This window comes from Rhinoderma darwinii, chromosome 2 (genome assembly GCF_050947455.1).
Source record: "Rhinoderma darwinii isolate aRhiDar2 chromosome 2, aRhiDar2.hap1, whole genome shotgun sequence".
Classification (NCBI taxonomy): Eukaryota; Metazoa; Chordata; class Amphibia; order Anura; family Rhinodermatidae; genus Rhinoderma; species Rhinoderma darwinii.
Window position 1 is genome coordinate 301,460,360 of NC_134688.1, and position 15,597 is coordinate 301,475,956.

At 44.7% G+C, this 15,597-nt stretch overlaps 1 protein-coding gene across 2 annotated transcripts in view; it reads right to left on the reverse strand.

Moving 5' to 3' along the window:
* APOBEC2 (apolipoprotein B mRNA editing enzyme catalytic subunit 2) overlaps positions 1 to 9,121 on the reverse strand; it is a 33,553-nt gene extending 24,432 nt beyond the window's left edge. The window contains exons 1-2 of one of the 2 annotated variants that reach the window (XR_012881036.1): positions 8,822 to 8,884; positions 7,974 to 8,044 (exon numbers count right to left, since the gene is read on the reverse strand). Coding sequence is in view for 1 of the 2 variants with exons in the window: in XM_075850606.1 (XP_075706721.1) it covers positions 8,822 to 8,964 (143 nt within the window). In the remaining variant the exon portion in view is untranslated. Of the gene's footprint in view, positions 1 to 7,973; positions 8,045 to 8,821 lie in introns of those variants that run through there. The other variant, XM_075850606.1, reaches the window with a different exon arrangement.
* Between the last annotated feature and the right edge of the window lie 6,476 nt (positions 9,122 to 15,597).

Genomic DNA, 15,597 nt, shown 5'->3' on the forward strand with positions numbered 1-15,597 from the left:
TTTGTCCACTAAAATGGTGCATTTTTTAATTTTCACAAAGTATAAAAGAAAAAAATAAACACCCAACATATGTAAAGCAATTTCTCCCCAGTACGGCAATACCCCACAAGTGGTCATAAATATTTTTTTATTAGAAATTAATTAATCCTTTCAGGACTGATCCTTTTTCGATTTTTAATTTTCGTTTTTCATTCCCTGCCTTTCAAGTGGTGTGAGGGTTTATTTTTTGCGGGAAGAGTTGTAGTTTCTTTTGACACCATTTAAGTTGCCATGTAATGTACTGAGAAACTGAAAAAAAATTGTTTGCGGGCTGAAATTGGGAAAAACTGTGATTCCTCCATTGTTTTTTTGTTTTGTTTTTACGTCTTTCACCGTGCTGCAAAAACTACAACTTAACTTTATTTTGCGTCTCAATACAATTTAGGTGATACCAAATTTATATACGTTTTTTTTTATTTTAAAACTTTTACAAAGAAAAACTATTTGTTAAAAAAAAATTGTTTTGTATCACCACATTCTGCAAGCCATAACTTTTTTTATTTTTTGATCGATTCAGCGGTGTGAGGGCTTATTTTTGGTGGGATGAGCTGTAGCTTTTATTGGTACAATTTGGCATACAACTTCTTGATTACCTTTATTAAAAAAATTTTTGTGATTTTTTTGGTTTTAAATTCTTTATTTCTTTACTGTGTGCAATAAATTATGTATATCGTATGTATATAGTTTTTTTTATGTTTTGCAGCGTTTGCACAATAAAATCACATTTTTATAAAATTATTTATTTTTTGTGTTGCCCTATTCTGGGAGCCATAACTTTTTTATTTTTCAGTCAAAAAAGCTGTGTAAGGGCTTGTTTTTTGCGGGATGGATTGTAGTTTTTATTGGCACTATTTTGGTCACTTTTAATTCTATATCTTGGGAGGGGTGGTGACCAAAAAATAGTGATTCTGGCATAGTTTTTTGTTTATTTTTCTTTGCGGTGTTCACTGTGCAAGAAAAACAACATTATAGTTTTATAGTTATGAACACGGTGATACCAAATATGTGTACTTTTTTTTTTTAAAGTTTTAATTTTTTTCCTATAATAAAATACTTATTATAGGGGAAAAAATTATCTTTTATTTTTACACTTTTATAAAACATTTTTATTAACTTTTTGTTTTTTACTTTTTACACTTTCTTTTTTTACCTGCAGCTCTTATCGCTGACATAATACATTATACTACCTAGGTAGTGTAATGTATTCCAACTGTCAGTGTGACGTCACAGTCACTATGATGGTAAGCCTATGAGGACCAGCCAGAGGTTTTCATACATGGCAGACCCGGAGGCCGTTGTCAGGCTGCATGGGGCTGTCGATGTGCTCCAAACCCCCCTAAATGTGGCGATCGCAATCGATCGCTGCATTAAGGGGCTAATTGCCTAAATCAGCAGTGATGAGCTGCTGATCGGCAACACTGGAGTGTCAGCTGTCGGGGACAGCTGACCTCCCGGTTCTCAACGCACACTGTCACCGTCAGTGTTCATCGGGAACGACATAGTGACTTCCTGTCACTCTGACAGGAAGCCTATCAGGACCAGCCGCAATTTCAGAGTGGGGTCTGCCGATGTGCTAGAAACCCTGAATGGTGTAGCTAGGGGTTAAATCCTATGTTTGCATACGCAAAACGTATACGTTTTTGTTACCATATATGGGAAATCAGTAAGATCATGTGACAAAACATTGCCTCCCACTGCCCAGCGCCTCATATTTGGCGCCAGAAAACAACGATGCCTTATTCTGCACCATCAATAGACTACTTGCAAAGTTTGCATTCTGTGAATTGACTGCTCATGATCGCTGTCATCACATTGCAAAAGCCTCTGTGAAGCTGTCCATTAACAGAATACAAACTGCGCTTGTATTCTGCCGGCAGTGCCTTCAAGGCAGACGCCAGGATTTTATTGCCCTGCAGAAGTATTATTGAAATCGCTTACACCTGTAAGTGCAATCACCTATTGTAATCAGAGTATCAGCAAACCAGAGCCTTACTTAATAGGGGTTGTCTGCTTACAATGTGGCCTATAATGGCATATGGATTTAATAGTAAGGAGCCCCCTGCGTATGCCCTTCCTATTAGCCACAGCAGCTTTCCCACTGATAAAAACTACTTGATTTCAATGGGCTCAATGGAATGCTGAATTTCCCCTGCTCCTTCCTGTAGCAGGATCCCCCACGGTCAGCTAATCATTGGAGGAGCTGTCACACATTAAGGGCTTGTCATATTTGGGCCATTTTTATTTGGCAGTACTTTGGTCAGTATTTTGAATCAGTATTTGGAAGTAAAAACCAGGAATGGGTCCTAAACACAGAAGAGGTACAAATCTTTCCATTATACTTTGTTTGTCATACTTGCCAACAGTCCCGGGACTTCTCCCAGCAACTGCTACATTCAATTGTATCTGCGTCATCAGGACACAGATACAATTGAATATTAAGGCAGAGCTTCGTGCTCTGCCATTCACTCCTCCTCGAGCGCCAGAATTCACAGCCAAAATGTTGCTGATGCCCTGGCCGGGGATTCCGCTCATAGATGGAGCCCCTGACTTCACTTACCATATAAGGGTAGTGACGTCAGGGCATGACACCTCCTGCAGCGGAATGCACGGCCAAAATATTGCCGATTCTCTGACCTCAGATTCTTCTCATAGTTGGAGCCCCTGACTTCACTGTCCATATAAGGACAGTGACGTCAGGGCAGGGCACCTCCTGCAGTGGAATCCCCGGCTAGAGCATTGCTGATGCGCTGCCTCGGATTCCGCTCATAGACGGAGCCCCTGACTTCACTGTCCATATAAGGGCAGTGACGTCAGGGCAGGGAATTTCCTGCAGTGGAATCCCCGGCCAGAGCATTGCCGATGCTCTGCCTTGTATTCCGCTAATAGACGGAGCCCCTGACTTCACTGTCCATATATGCTTTCGGACTCCGGCTGGGGAAGCCCTGATATCACTGTCCATATATGGACAGTATGTCAGGAGCAGAGCAGGAGTCCCAGGCAGAGTGCTAGAGGCGGCTCTGCTCCAGGACTCCGTCTGGCGAAGCCCCGGACATCACTGTCCATATATGGGCAGTGACGTTGGGGTCTTCCCCAGAGAAGTAGTCCCAGAGCAGAGACTATACTAGAGCTCTGCTCCGAGACTCCGGCTGGGGAAGCCCCTGACATCACTGTCCATATATGGGCAGTGATGTCAGCAGCAGAGCAGGAGTCTAGACAGAGTGCTAGAAGCGGATCTGCTCTGTTACTACGGCTGGGGAAGCCCCTGACATCACTGTCCATATATGGACAGTGATGTCAGGAGCAGAGCAGGAGTCCCAGTTAGAGTACTAGTAGCGCTCTGCTCCGAGACTCCAGCTGGGGAAGCCCCTGACATCACATTCCAGTCCAGGAGGATCCACTGACGTCACTGTCTATGGACAGTAGCATCAGGGGCTCCTCCAGCAAAGGAATCCCTGGCCAAAGTGTGGCATCTACAGGGGGGGGGGCCTGTGTGGCGTCATCTACAGGGGGGCTGTGTGGCATCAAGTACAGGGGACTGTGTGGCATCATCTACAGGGAGGCTGTGTGGCATCATCTACGGGGTGCTGTGTGGCATCATCTACAGGGAGGACTGTGTGGCTCTATCTACAGGGGGCTGTGTGGCTCTATCTACAGGGGATGTGTGGCTCTATCTACAGGGGGCTGTGTGGCACTAATCTACAAGGGGGCCTTATGGCACTATCTACAAGGGGGCTGTGTGGCACTATCTACAAGGGGGCTATGTGGCACTATCTACAAGGGGGCTGTGTGGCACTATCTACAGGGAACTGTGTGGCACTATCTACAGGGGGCTGTGTGGCACTATCTACAGAGGGTACTGTGCTATTATCTACAGTGGGCACTGTGGCACTATCTAAAAAACAGTGCCCTAACTACAGACGGCACTGTGGCACTATCTACAGGGGGCACTGTGAAATTATCTACAGGAAGCAGTGCATGGCAATAACTACAAGGAGCAATGTGTGGCAATATCTACAGGGAGCATTGTGTGGCAATATCTACAGTGGGGCCATGTGGCATTATCTACTGGGGGCAGTATGGAGCACCATCTATAAGGGGCACTGAGTGTGGCACTATCTATGCTGTTTTTTTTACTGCCAGTAGTGGTCAGCATGTATTGCCTAGCCTTAGTGATAAAGTGAGACATCACCTGCCTGTATACAACCGGAAAACCAGAGAAAGATACTCGCTACCAAAATAGTTGTCAGTCAAACTAGTGCAGAAATTCTTGTTCATATATTTGTATGCGGAAATTCTGGAAAGCCATGTCCCATCAGGTAAGCCACGCCCGTCAGGTAAGTCACGCCCCATAAAACACACCCACCAGATACGCCACACCCTAAATGTCCCTGGAAAAAAATTTCAAATGTTGGCAACTATGTCTTTGCTGATGTAAAATACAGAGAAAAAAAATTTGAAAGTGGCCATAGACAGACAATAAGAACCCTTTGGATGTTCCTTTTTAGTGATCTGTGCAGCAAACACTTCCCTCTCTCCTGCTGTATGATCACTATCTAATCAATGCAAACTGTACTGTGGATATACTACACAATTTTTACCTCCCACTGCTGTATGTGGTCTTCTCTACTACACTCCTTTTTCTTCTTGCTGCTGAGATGATTCTTTACACAGTGTCGTAACTACCGCAGCAGCAGCCATAGCGGCTGCTACGAGGCCCGCGGTATCAGGGGGCCCGTGCCACCTGCCAGCACCGGCTCATGGGCCCCCCCATGGCTGGAGGCTCTGCTAGCAGCCACTCTGGTTGCTACAGCGCAACACCACTGAACACTACGACAGAGCAAGGAGATATCTCCCCGTTCTGCCATTTAAGTGGTTGTTCCTACAAAACACATGTATCCCCTATCCACAGGATCAGGGATAAATGTGTGATCGCTGGGACCCCCAGCATTAAGGAGAATGGGGTACCGAAAGTCCCCTAAAGTTCTCCATGAGAAACCTCAGACTGACGGGGTCTGTGTCGGCAGCTCCGTAGAAATGAATGGAGCACCAGTCACACTTGTGCGCATGCCTGACCAGCCCTCCTTTCATTTTTATTGACCTGCCGGACGCAGCCCCCTGTAGTCCGAGGTTTCTCATGGAGAACTTCGGGGGACTTTCGGTCCCCCGTTCTCCGTATCGCTGGCCGTCCCAGCGATCACACATGTATCCCCTATCCTGTGGATAGGGGATATATGTCTTTTGTGGGACAAACCATAGGCTACATGTCATTTTTGGGGGGGGGGGGGGGTGTTGGGGCTGTATGGCGTTATTTACAGGGGAGGCTGTATGGTGCTATATACAGGAGGGCTGTATGATGCTATACACAGGGGGACTGTATGGTGCTATATGCAAGGAGGCCTGTATGTTGCCATATACAGGGGGGGGCTGTATGGTGCTATATACAGGGGGGGCTGTATGGTGCCATATACAGGGAACGGGCTTCAGAACCTTGTATTCGCCACATGTCCCCATGCTTGTCAGCGTTAGAACCTTGTGAAGCAGGGTTCCCAGCATCAGGTGTGTGAGGCGCCAAGAAGTGAAAAGGCGCCCGGCCGGAAGGTAAGAGGCAAGAGAATTCAGGAGCGGTAAGACCATAGGGGTCTGGTCTTGGGTCTGAATTTATTTAGGGGATCTTTTCTGTGGTGTAAATTAATTTAGGGTCTGGTCTGGGGTCTGAATTCATTTGGAGGTCTGATTGGGGTGTAAAATAATTTAGGTGTCTGTTTTGGATTCTGAATTAATTTGGGGGTCTTATTGGTGGTTTGAAATAATTTATGGGTCTGGTCTAGGGTCTAAATTTATTTAAGGATCTGGTCAAGGATCTAAATAAATGTAAGCATCTGGTTGGGGTTTAATTTCTGGTCTGGTGTCTGCGCAGGTGACATGGATGCCGTGTGTGAGGAGGCAGAGACTTCATCTAGGCATGCCGCAGCTGTGGAAGATCTTAGAGCCTGCAGGAATCAGCACTGCATCTTGGTGAGGGACTGTGATGTGTGAAAGCAGTAGCATCAGTGCAATACATTTTTTTTATGTTGCCCTCTGCACACCTATTGTCTCCACCTTAGCCCTCCACAGAGCCCCTGTCAGAATGCATAGCCACCCTTGGCCCCACAAGCAACTTTCCACTCTTAGTCCTCTTTTCCACCCCCCCCCCACAGAACCCTGCCACATAGTCTCTCCCCCTTGTCCCCTGACAGAGCCACCTGCCCACCTACTGTCTCCACCCTTCTGCTCCACAGAGCCACTGCCAGTATGCATCTCAGCCCTGCTCACCCACCTGACACTTTCTGTTTCCATCCCTTCTCCCGGTAATGGGGGTGGGACCCCAGACACCTTGACTGTATGGGGCCCAGAAAACCCTGATGGCGGCCCTGCTACTAATAGAACCTTTATTACAGAGGAGACTGTTTGTAGTCATCACTGGTTAACCACAAGATTCTTTACATCTGTGGCAAATGCACCCAGCTGAGAGAGGGTACAGACACACGTAAATCCGAGGTGTGGAAAAAATGGGGCCAAAAACAATGCTGACATGTGGCTTTACCACAAATCTGTGCGGTTTTCCAATCATTGTTAATGTCTGTACTGTTTTTGCAGGTAAAGGGCACTTTCATATGCAAAAATCAAACAAACATATAAGGAGTATTCCCATCTCTGACCTTTATGGCATATCCCCAGAATATGCTATAAATGTCCGATAGATGGGGTCCCTCTGGGACTGCACCTATCGCTAGAATGGGGCACCCTGACCCCTGTCCTACATTCTCTCTGTCGCTGGGTGGCCCAGTTACCATATCGCCGAAAGTAAAGAAACAGATGAGCATGCTGTTTCCGGAATTCACATAGAAAAGAATGGGAGTTAAAGGGGTTGTCCCAAGATTAAATGTTATCCCCTAACCACAGGACAGGTGATGACATGCTGATCAGTGGGGGTCCGACAGCTGGAACCCCCACCGATCACAAGAACTTCTGAATAAATGGCAAGGCAGGTCGCGCATGTGCCCTGCCACTCCATTCACTGTCTATGGGAGTGCCAGAGATAGATCAAGTGCACTGCTCTGCTATCTTCGGCAGTGCCATAGGGAATGAATGGTGTAGCAGGGCGCATGCGCGACCTGCCACTCCAATCATTTAGAGGAAAGAGACCCCCAGTATTGTGATCCGTGGGTGTCCAACCGATCAGCATGTTATCACCTATCCTGTGGTTAGGGGATAAAATTTCATCTTGGGACAACCCCTTTAAGGAGACAGCATAGCACAACGAGCTACGCAGTTTCCGGAACTCTGGAGCTGGGGAAACATCATAGCTTGCTGTACTATGCTGTTTCTGTAACTCCCATTCACTTGTATGGGGGCTCCGGAAACAGCGCAGCCAAACGCGCTTGACTGTTTCTGCACTCCTGGCCATCTAGTAAATCAGTGGCCAGAGGCAAATGACAGCGGCAGAAGGTAGAACAAGGGCAGGGGCCTTGCATCTATTGGACATTTATAGCATATCCTGTGGATATTCCATACATTTCCAAACTGGGAATAACCCTTTAACAAGAGTTTATAAACCCTTTTCTGTGGGCTGCCCTATTGGAGGCACACATTTCCTTCCTGCATTGTTTGTACAGACAGTACAGCATGCTGTGTGTGCTTTATAGTACCTGCAAGATATATAACCAGGTGGTATATTTTATATAGTATAGCTATAGGCCTTAACTTGTCTTCAGATGAACTTGCGCTTTCAAGACGAACTCCAGCAACAACTGTAGTTTCCCATTGCATTTATTCAATGATCAAATACAATTATTCAATGAGCAATTATTTGACCCTGCCTTTGCTGTGTTATGAATACATTTATGCCACTGCATATTAAGAACAGGCACGTCCAGCAGACAGCAATTGCAGAAACTTGTAGAGATTTGCACGTGTCACCCAAGTCCTAGTAGAGATGGGGTAAGTTGGCCATCACTCTCCAGACCTGAAACAAGGTTATCTTGGTAAGTATATTCTTGTATTGTTGGGCTTTCGCAGAGGACAAGGAAAGAGATCAGATGGAGGGCTTATTTTAAAGTGTGTCGCATATGCCTAGTAACTCAGTACAGAATGTAACACCCCTATTTATCACTTACTATACATGACATATAAAACAACTGATTTAAAATGTGTCTATTTTCACATAATTCAGATAAACTTTATTCTATTTTATTTTCCTAATACGTTGCATTGTGGTAATCCTCTTCCTCGTCATCCTTGTTATGTAACTTATATAGTAAAATGATACATAAAATCTATAAATAATACTTTGTCACTCAGGATATTTTTTCAAAAGAATGCCATCTATAACTGATGACTAAGCAGCATGGTGGACATATAGATTTCATATTGCTATCTGAGAAGCACAGTTTTTTTAAGCATCTGGGCAGCCTGAAAATATATGCCAGTCGCTAAATCTTAGAATAGCCATTATATTCAGAGTAGGAATAGACTTCTGGCTCATTTGTAAAGTGAAATATTCTCCGCTCATCATGAATAAAACGTCTTTTTTTTTTTTTGTAAAACAGAGAAGACCATACAAACATCATTGCTCAAAATTTTCAAAATGTTACAAAGTAAAAAACGTCATGAAAAGTTTGACAAAAAACAGCATGAAAAAATGCTGAAATTCATGGCGATTTTGACAAGCGATACTAAAAAATAGTGTGTGAAGTAGGACATTAAGTAGTTTTATTTTCCAAGACATTTCTTGTACACTTACCCTTCCACTACTTCAAAAGGAGGTAACTCTTCCTGTTCTTTCTTCTTGGAGTTCTCTTCTTCAGTGGCCTCTGAATTTTCTGGAGGGTCCTTTGCTACGTCATTATTGTTATTTGTCTGGGAGTTGTTATTTCTGTGGGCCATGATGAGATGAATGGATTTTAAAATTAGGAGGAAAAAAGATAAAAAATAGGCAGTTTCATAGGAGATGAAACAGGAGAAGAGAGAAATGGAGAGGCTTGCTGTAAAGGGTCAGAGACCGGGGGAGGGCTGACAGAGCAGTTGGGGGGAGAGCCGATTTATCTAGGTTCTAAATATGGCACCTGGGAGTGACAGTGACAGGGTGACCTCTCTGGAATGGACATCCCCCACTCCATGACACATATCCCTTTGCTGCCAGCAGACTCCAAGTAATGACCAGAATGAAACAGATGAAAGCAGCAACTTTTTTCTGTAGCTGTACTGGCTGAAATAACAAAGCCATTCACTTGTTATTTCTGCACACGTGGGACATGTGTCTTTAGCTTGTAACACTTGTTAGCCCTCTTTACCCAAAGACACAAGAATGATCAAAGAAAAAAAAGTTAATGTTTCTAAATACATGCTTAATATGGTTTAATTGTATTCATTTTTATATCAAGTAATAATTTAAGATGCTCTTGTAAATTAAAGAAAAAACCCAGTTTATATAAAGTACATTAGAATATTAAAGGGGTTTTCCCATGAGAGACATTTATGACATATCCTCAGGATATAATCAAAAAAATAAAGTATTTGAAGCAGCACAAATCCCGATATCAGGAGCAGTGTCACGCTGTAAAATCAGACAAACCCAGTCTGACGTAATGTAATCCTCAGAAAAAGCATGGTTGAACTACAGCACACGTCTCCCAAATTTCAATCAATATGCTCTTTTATTGGTCAAACATCCATTAAAAAATGGCAACGTTTTGACCCGTGACAAGTGGCTCAGGCTTGAGTAAGACCCTCCATTTGTCACGAGTCGAAACGTTGCCATTTTTTGCTGGATATTTGACCAATAAAAGAACATATTGATTGAAATTTGGGAGACGTGTGCTGCTGTTCAACCATGCTTTTTATGAGGATATTATCAGGATATGTCATAAATGTCAGATAGATGAGTGTCCCACTTCTGGGACCCGCACCTATCTCTAGAATGGGGCCCTCTATCGCTGCCTCCCAGCCACTTCCCATTTATATGTGAATGTTCACATATATACGGAAGCAGCATGCGAGCTACACTGTTTCCGTAACTACCATTCATTTCTATGGGACTTATGGAAACAGTGTAGCTCAGCTCAACACTGCCCATGTAGATAGTGCCACAGTGACCCCTGTAGATAGTGACACAGTGCCACCTGTGGATAATGACACCGTGCCGCCTGTGGATAGTGACACAGTGCTGCCTGTGGATAGTGACACAGTGCCCCCTGTGGATAATGCCACAATGCCTCCTGTAGATAGTGCCACAATAATCCCTGTAGATAATGCCACAGTGCCCATGTAGATAGTGCCTCAGTTCCACATATTGCCATATTGGCCATAAAGTCAGTGCCCCAGATGTAAATAGTGCTACACTGCCCATGAAGATAATGCCACAGTACCCATGTAGATAGTGACAAATATATATATATATATATATATATATATATAGTGCCACAGTGCCCCGGTAGATAGTGCCCCAGTGCCCATGTAGATAGTGCCACAGATGTAGATAGGCCCACAGTGCCTCCTGTAGATAGTGACAGTGCCCACTATAGATTATGCCACAGTGTCCCCATAGATAATGCCACAGTGAACCTGTAGATAGTACCCAGGTAAATAGTGCCACAGTGCTCAGGTATATAGTGCCAGAGATGTAGATAGTGACACAGTGCACCCTGTGGATGGTAACACAGTGCCCCCTGTGGACGGTGACACACTGCCCCCTGTGGACGATGACACAGTGCATCCTGTGGATAGTGCCAGAGTGCCCCCTGTGGATAGTGTCAAAGATGTAATTAATGCCACAGTGCCCATGTAGATAATGCCACAAATGTAGATAGTGCCTCCTGTATATAGTGCCACACTAACCCCTGTTGATAGTGACACAGTGCACCCGAAAGTTAATGCCATGGTGCCCTCATAGATAATGCCACACTGCACCTGTGAATAGTGCCCCTTTAGATATTACCACATTGCCTATGAAGATAATGCCACAGTACCCATGACGATAGTGCCATATATGTAGATGTGACCACTGTATCTAGTGCCACAGTGACCCCTTTATATAGTGCCTCAGTGCCCATGTAGATAATGCCACAGTGCCAATGTAGATAGTGCCACAGATGTAGATAGTGCCTCCTGTAGATAGCTACACACTAACCCCAGTAGATAATGTCACTAACCCCTGTAGAGAGTCCCACAATGCCCCTGTAGATAGTGCCACTGTGCCCATGTAGAAAAAGGTCATATACACATCCCCCTGTGGATAGTGCCACAGTGCCCATCTAGATAGTGTTACAGTGCCCATGTAGATGTAACCCCATTGCCCATGTAGCTATTACCACAACACCCATGTAGAGTACCACAGTGCCCTATGTAGATAGTGCCCCCATTAGAAAGTGCCACAGTTTCCATGTAGATTAGTGCCACAGTGCCCCTGTAGATTAGTGCCACAGTGCACCTGTAGATTGTGCCACAGTGGCCATGTAAAAAAGTCACACACTCCCCCGAAGATAGTGCCAAATTGCCCATGTAGATAGTGTTACAGTGCTCATATAGATAATGCCACAGTACCCATGTAGATAGTGTCCCCTGTAGATAATTCCACAGTGCCCCTTGTAGATAATGCCACAGTGCTCCTGCAGATAATGCTACAGTGCTCCTGTAGATAGTACCACAGTACCCCTGTAGACAATACAACAATGCCCATGTAGATATTGCCATAGATGTAGATAGTGCCACAGATATAGATAGTGCCACACTAGCCCCTGTAGATAGTGACACAGTGTCCATGTAGATAATGCCACTGTGCCCACTATAGATGATGCCACAATGCCCTATTGATAATGCCACATTGAACCTGAAGATAGTGCCCCATGTAGATAATGCCACAGTGCCCATGTAGATAGTGCCACAGATGTAGATAGTTCCACACTAACCCTTGTAGTTAGTGACACAGTGCCCTTGCATATAATGCCAATGTGCCCACTATAGATAATGCCACAGTGCCCCTATAGATAATGCCACAGTGAACATATAGTGCACCCTGTAGATAATGCACAGTGAACCTGTAGATAGTGCCCCTGTAGATAGTGCCGCAGTGCTCATGTATATTGTGCCAGAGATGTAGATAGAGCCATAGTGCCCATGTAGAGGGTGCCATCACTGCCTCTGTGGATATTGCCACACAGTCCCCCTGAAGATATGACCGCATGCCACAACAGGAATTCTCCTGTCCCCATTCCCATGCTGTCCTCCAGTGATGCAGGCCTGGTCTCTTCTACCAAGGCCTGCTCCAGTGGAATGACGCAGGTGGCGCGATGATGGCATTGTGCCGCCAGCATCACAAGTAAAACGTCAAATGGCAGAGAAGGCAACTGATTGTTCGCTTGCCTCACCAGCACTGTATCGTATCTGAGTTCCCCATAGCCAGGGGATAGTGGGGCCTGGAGCTAGAGCTCTAAAGATAATCCCTCTTTGATCACAGGGAGTTTTAGGGCAACTAAACCCCCCCCCCCTGCATGTGCCCCTTTATATTACAATAAGGCACCCACTGCAGCGTGCATTTTGTCATCTCTGTTACCCATTGCCCGGTACAGTACTTTTCCATGTATAATGGGTGCAGTGCTATATTTCTGTTAGGGTGCCGTCACACACGACAGATTTCCTTGCGGAAATTTTCTGCAACTGAAAATCGGTTCTATTCATCTGAATGGGGTTATTTCTTTAGCAGGTGTATGGATTTCTACAAGATCCATTCAGACAATTGAAACTGATTTTAAAGGGGCTTTCCCATGAGGCACAATTATGACATATCCACAGAATATGTCATAAATGTCAGATAGATGTGTGTCCCACCTCTGGGACCCGCACCTATCTCTAGAATGGGGGCCCCCTAAACCCCTTTCTAGCTTTTTGTGCTTACGCTGACTCCCGGCCACCTCCTGATGTCATGGTTGGGAGTTAAGGAAAGAGCGTAACTTGCTGAGCTACGTTGTTTCCGCAACTACTATTCAGTTCTTTGGGAGTTACGGAAATAGCGTAGCTCAGTGAGTTACGCTGTTTCCGTAACTCCTGGCCATGTAATCAGTAAGTGGCCGGGAGGCAGTGTGAGCACAAAAACCTAGAACGGGGTTTAGGGGGCCCCGTTCGAGAGATAGGTGCGGGTCCCAATATATGGAACAAAAATGGATATAATATAAAAACAAGACCAGAACAAATTGTATAAAAATTATTCATATTGTACATACTTATTTCATCGATACTTTTCATACGCAAGTGTGAAGAAGCCCTCACTCTGAAATAGCATGAATGCTTTTGTGATCAGTAATATGAATGGGACCTAAAGCTCTGTTTCATCAGAAATTCAAAGGTTACTGCACCACTCATCATGAATATGTTTAAACGCTCATGCACATGGCTGTACTACAGCTCAGTTTTCAACGGAGCCATAATTTAGTTGCCTTGGAGGCCTCTACAGATTTCATATGGAAGAATACAGAGGATTTTTATGTCAGATTCAGTACGAATCTTACATAAAGACATTGTGACATATTGATCAGCACAGGGCTGGACTTAGAATAGATGGCGCCCCGTGCGAAATGATCTTTCGGCACCCAACCTCAATCATTAAAAAAAAATTACAAAATTACAAAAATATAATGCCCCTTTAGTGCCCCCATACAGTATAATAATAATATTTAATAATATAATATATTACAACCCCTTCAAGTATTTTGACCTCTAATTGTGCCCACAATATTATGCCCCCTGTAGTACCCCTACCCAGTATAAAGTCCGCTTAGTGGCCCCCACACAGTATAGAGCCCCCTGTAGATTTTGCCATACAGCCTCCCTGTAGACAGTGCCATAATCCCCCACCTCCTCCTTGTAGATTGTGCCATACAGCCCCCCCACCTCCCCCTTGTAGACAGTACCCCCAAACAAAAACAAAAATGACAATCAGCCCCCCACTCACAGTAAAATGACCATCAGCCCCATTCACAGTAAAATGACCATCAGCCCCCATTCACAGTAAAATGACCATCAGCCCGCCACTAACAGTAAAATGACCGTCAGCCCCCCACTCACAGTAAAATGACCATCAGTCCCCATTCACAGTAAAATGGCCATCAGCCCTCCACTCACAGTAAAATGACCATCAGCCCGCCACTCACAGTAAAATAACCATCAGCCCGCCACTCACATTAAAATGACCATCAGACCGGGCGGAAAGGCAACTGTTGAGTCGCCGGGCCCGAGCACTTCTGAAACAAGCAGGGGAAGGGAGCCAGCGCAACGCCCCTTCCACCAGCTGGAGTGATGCGCCCTGTGCAAAGGCACAGGTTGCACACCTCTAAGCCCGGCCCTGGAACAGCATCGCTTCCAGGATTGAATCTCTTCATACACATAGAGTCCGACATAGCCTTTACGGCAATGCAAAGAGGCGTACACAGAGGCTAGTCGGATCTGTACAAAGGAGCCAAAAAGGCTCCAAGCACTGCCCTACAGGCTCCATGCTAGTGTACATGAACCCTAAGGTCCCTTTCACACGGCAGTATTTTCGAAACCTCACAAAGAAAATGTATACTGGATAGATTTGCACCTCTTCCAAGTTTTAGACTCACTCCTGGTATTGACTTCCAAATACTGATACAAAATACGGACCAAAATACTGCCGTGTAAAAGACACCTAAGGCCTAAATATATTTGTGTGCCTTTGTGTGTGGAGAAGTTTTTGGGATTGGCTTGGTTCACACAGATTTGCAAATATTACTATTCAAAATGCACAGAATTCGGGCTCAGATTGAGCCAGAATTCTGGTGTGCACATTTATTAACTGTTTTAGACACTTTTTGTGCCATGCTCAACAAAGGGGCGTGGCTTAGCAGGAAAGTGGCAAGGCTTCTAAATGTGTGACTGTTACATAGTTACATAGTTACATAGTTAGTACGGCTGAAAAAAGACACATGTCCATCAAGTTCAACCAAGGGAAGGGAAAAGGGAAGGAAAAATTTCTACACATAGGAGCTAATATTTTTTTGTTCTAGGAAATTATCTAACCCTTTTTTAAAGCCATCTACTGTCCCTGCTGTGACCAGCTCCTGCGGTAGGCTATTCCATAAATTCACAGTTCTCACTGTAAAGAAGCCTTGTCGCCTCTGCAGCTTGAACCTTTTTTTCTCCAGACGGAGGGAGTGCCCCCTTGTTTTTTGAGGGGGTTTTACAAGGAACAGGATTTCACCATATTTTTTGTATGTGCCATTAATATATTTATATAAGTTAATCATGTCCCCCCTTAGTCGTCTTTTTTCAAGGCTAAATAGGTTTAATTCTTTCAATCTTTCCTCATAACTTAAATTCTCCATGCCCCTTATTAGCTTCGTTGCTCTTCTTTGTATTTTTTCCAACTCCAGGGCATCCTTTCTATGAACTGGAGCCCAGAACTGAACTGCATATTCTAGATGAGGCCTCACTAATGCTTTGTAAAGTGGCATTATTACATCCCTGTCCCGCGAGTCCATGCCTCTTTTAATACACGACAATATCCTG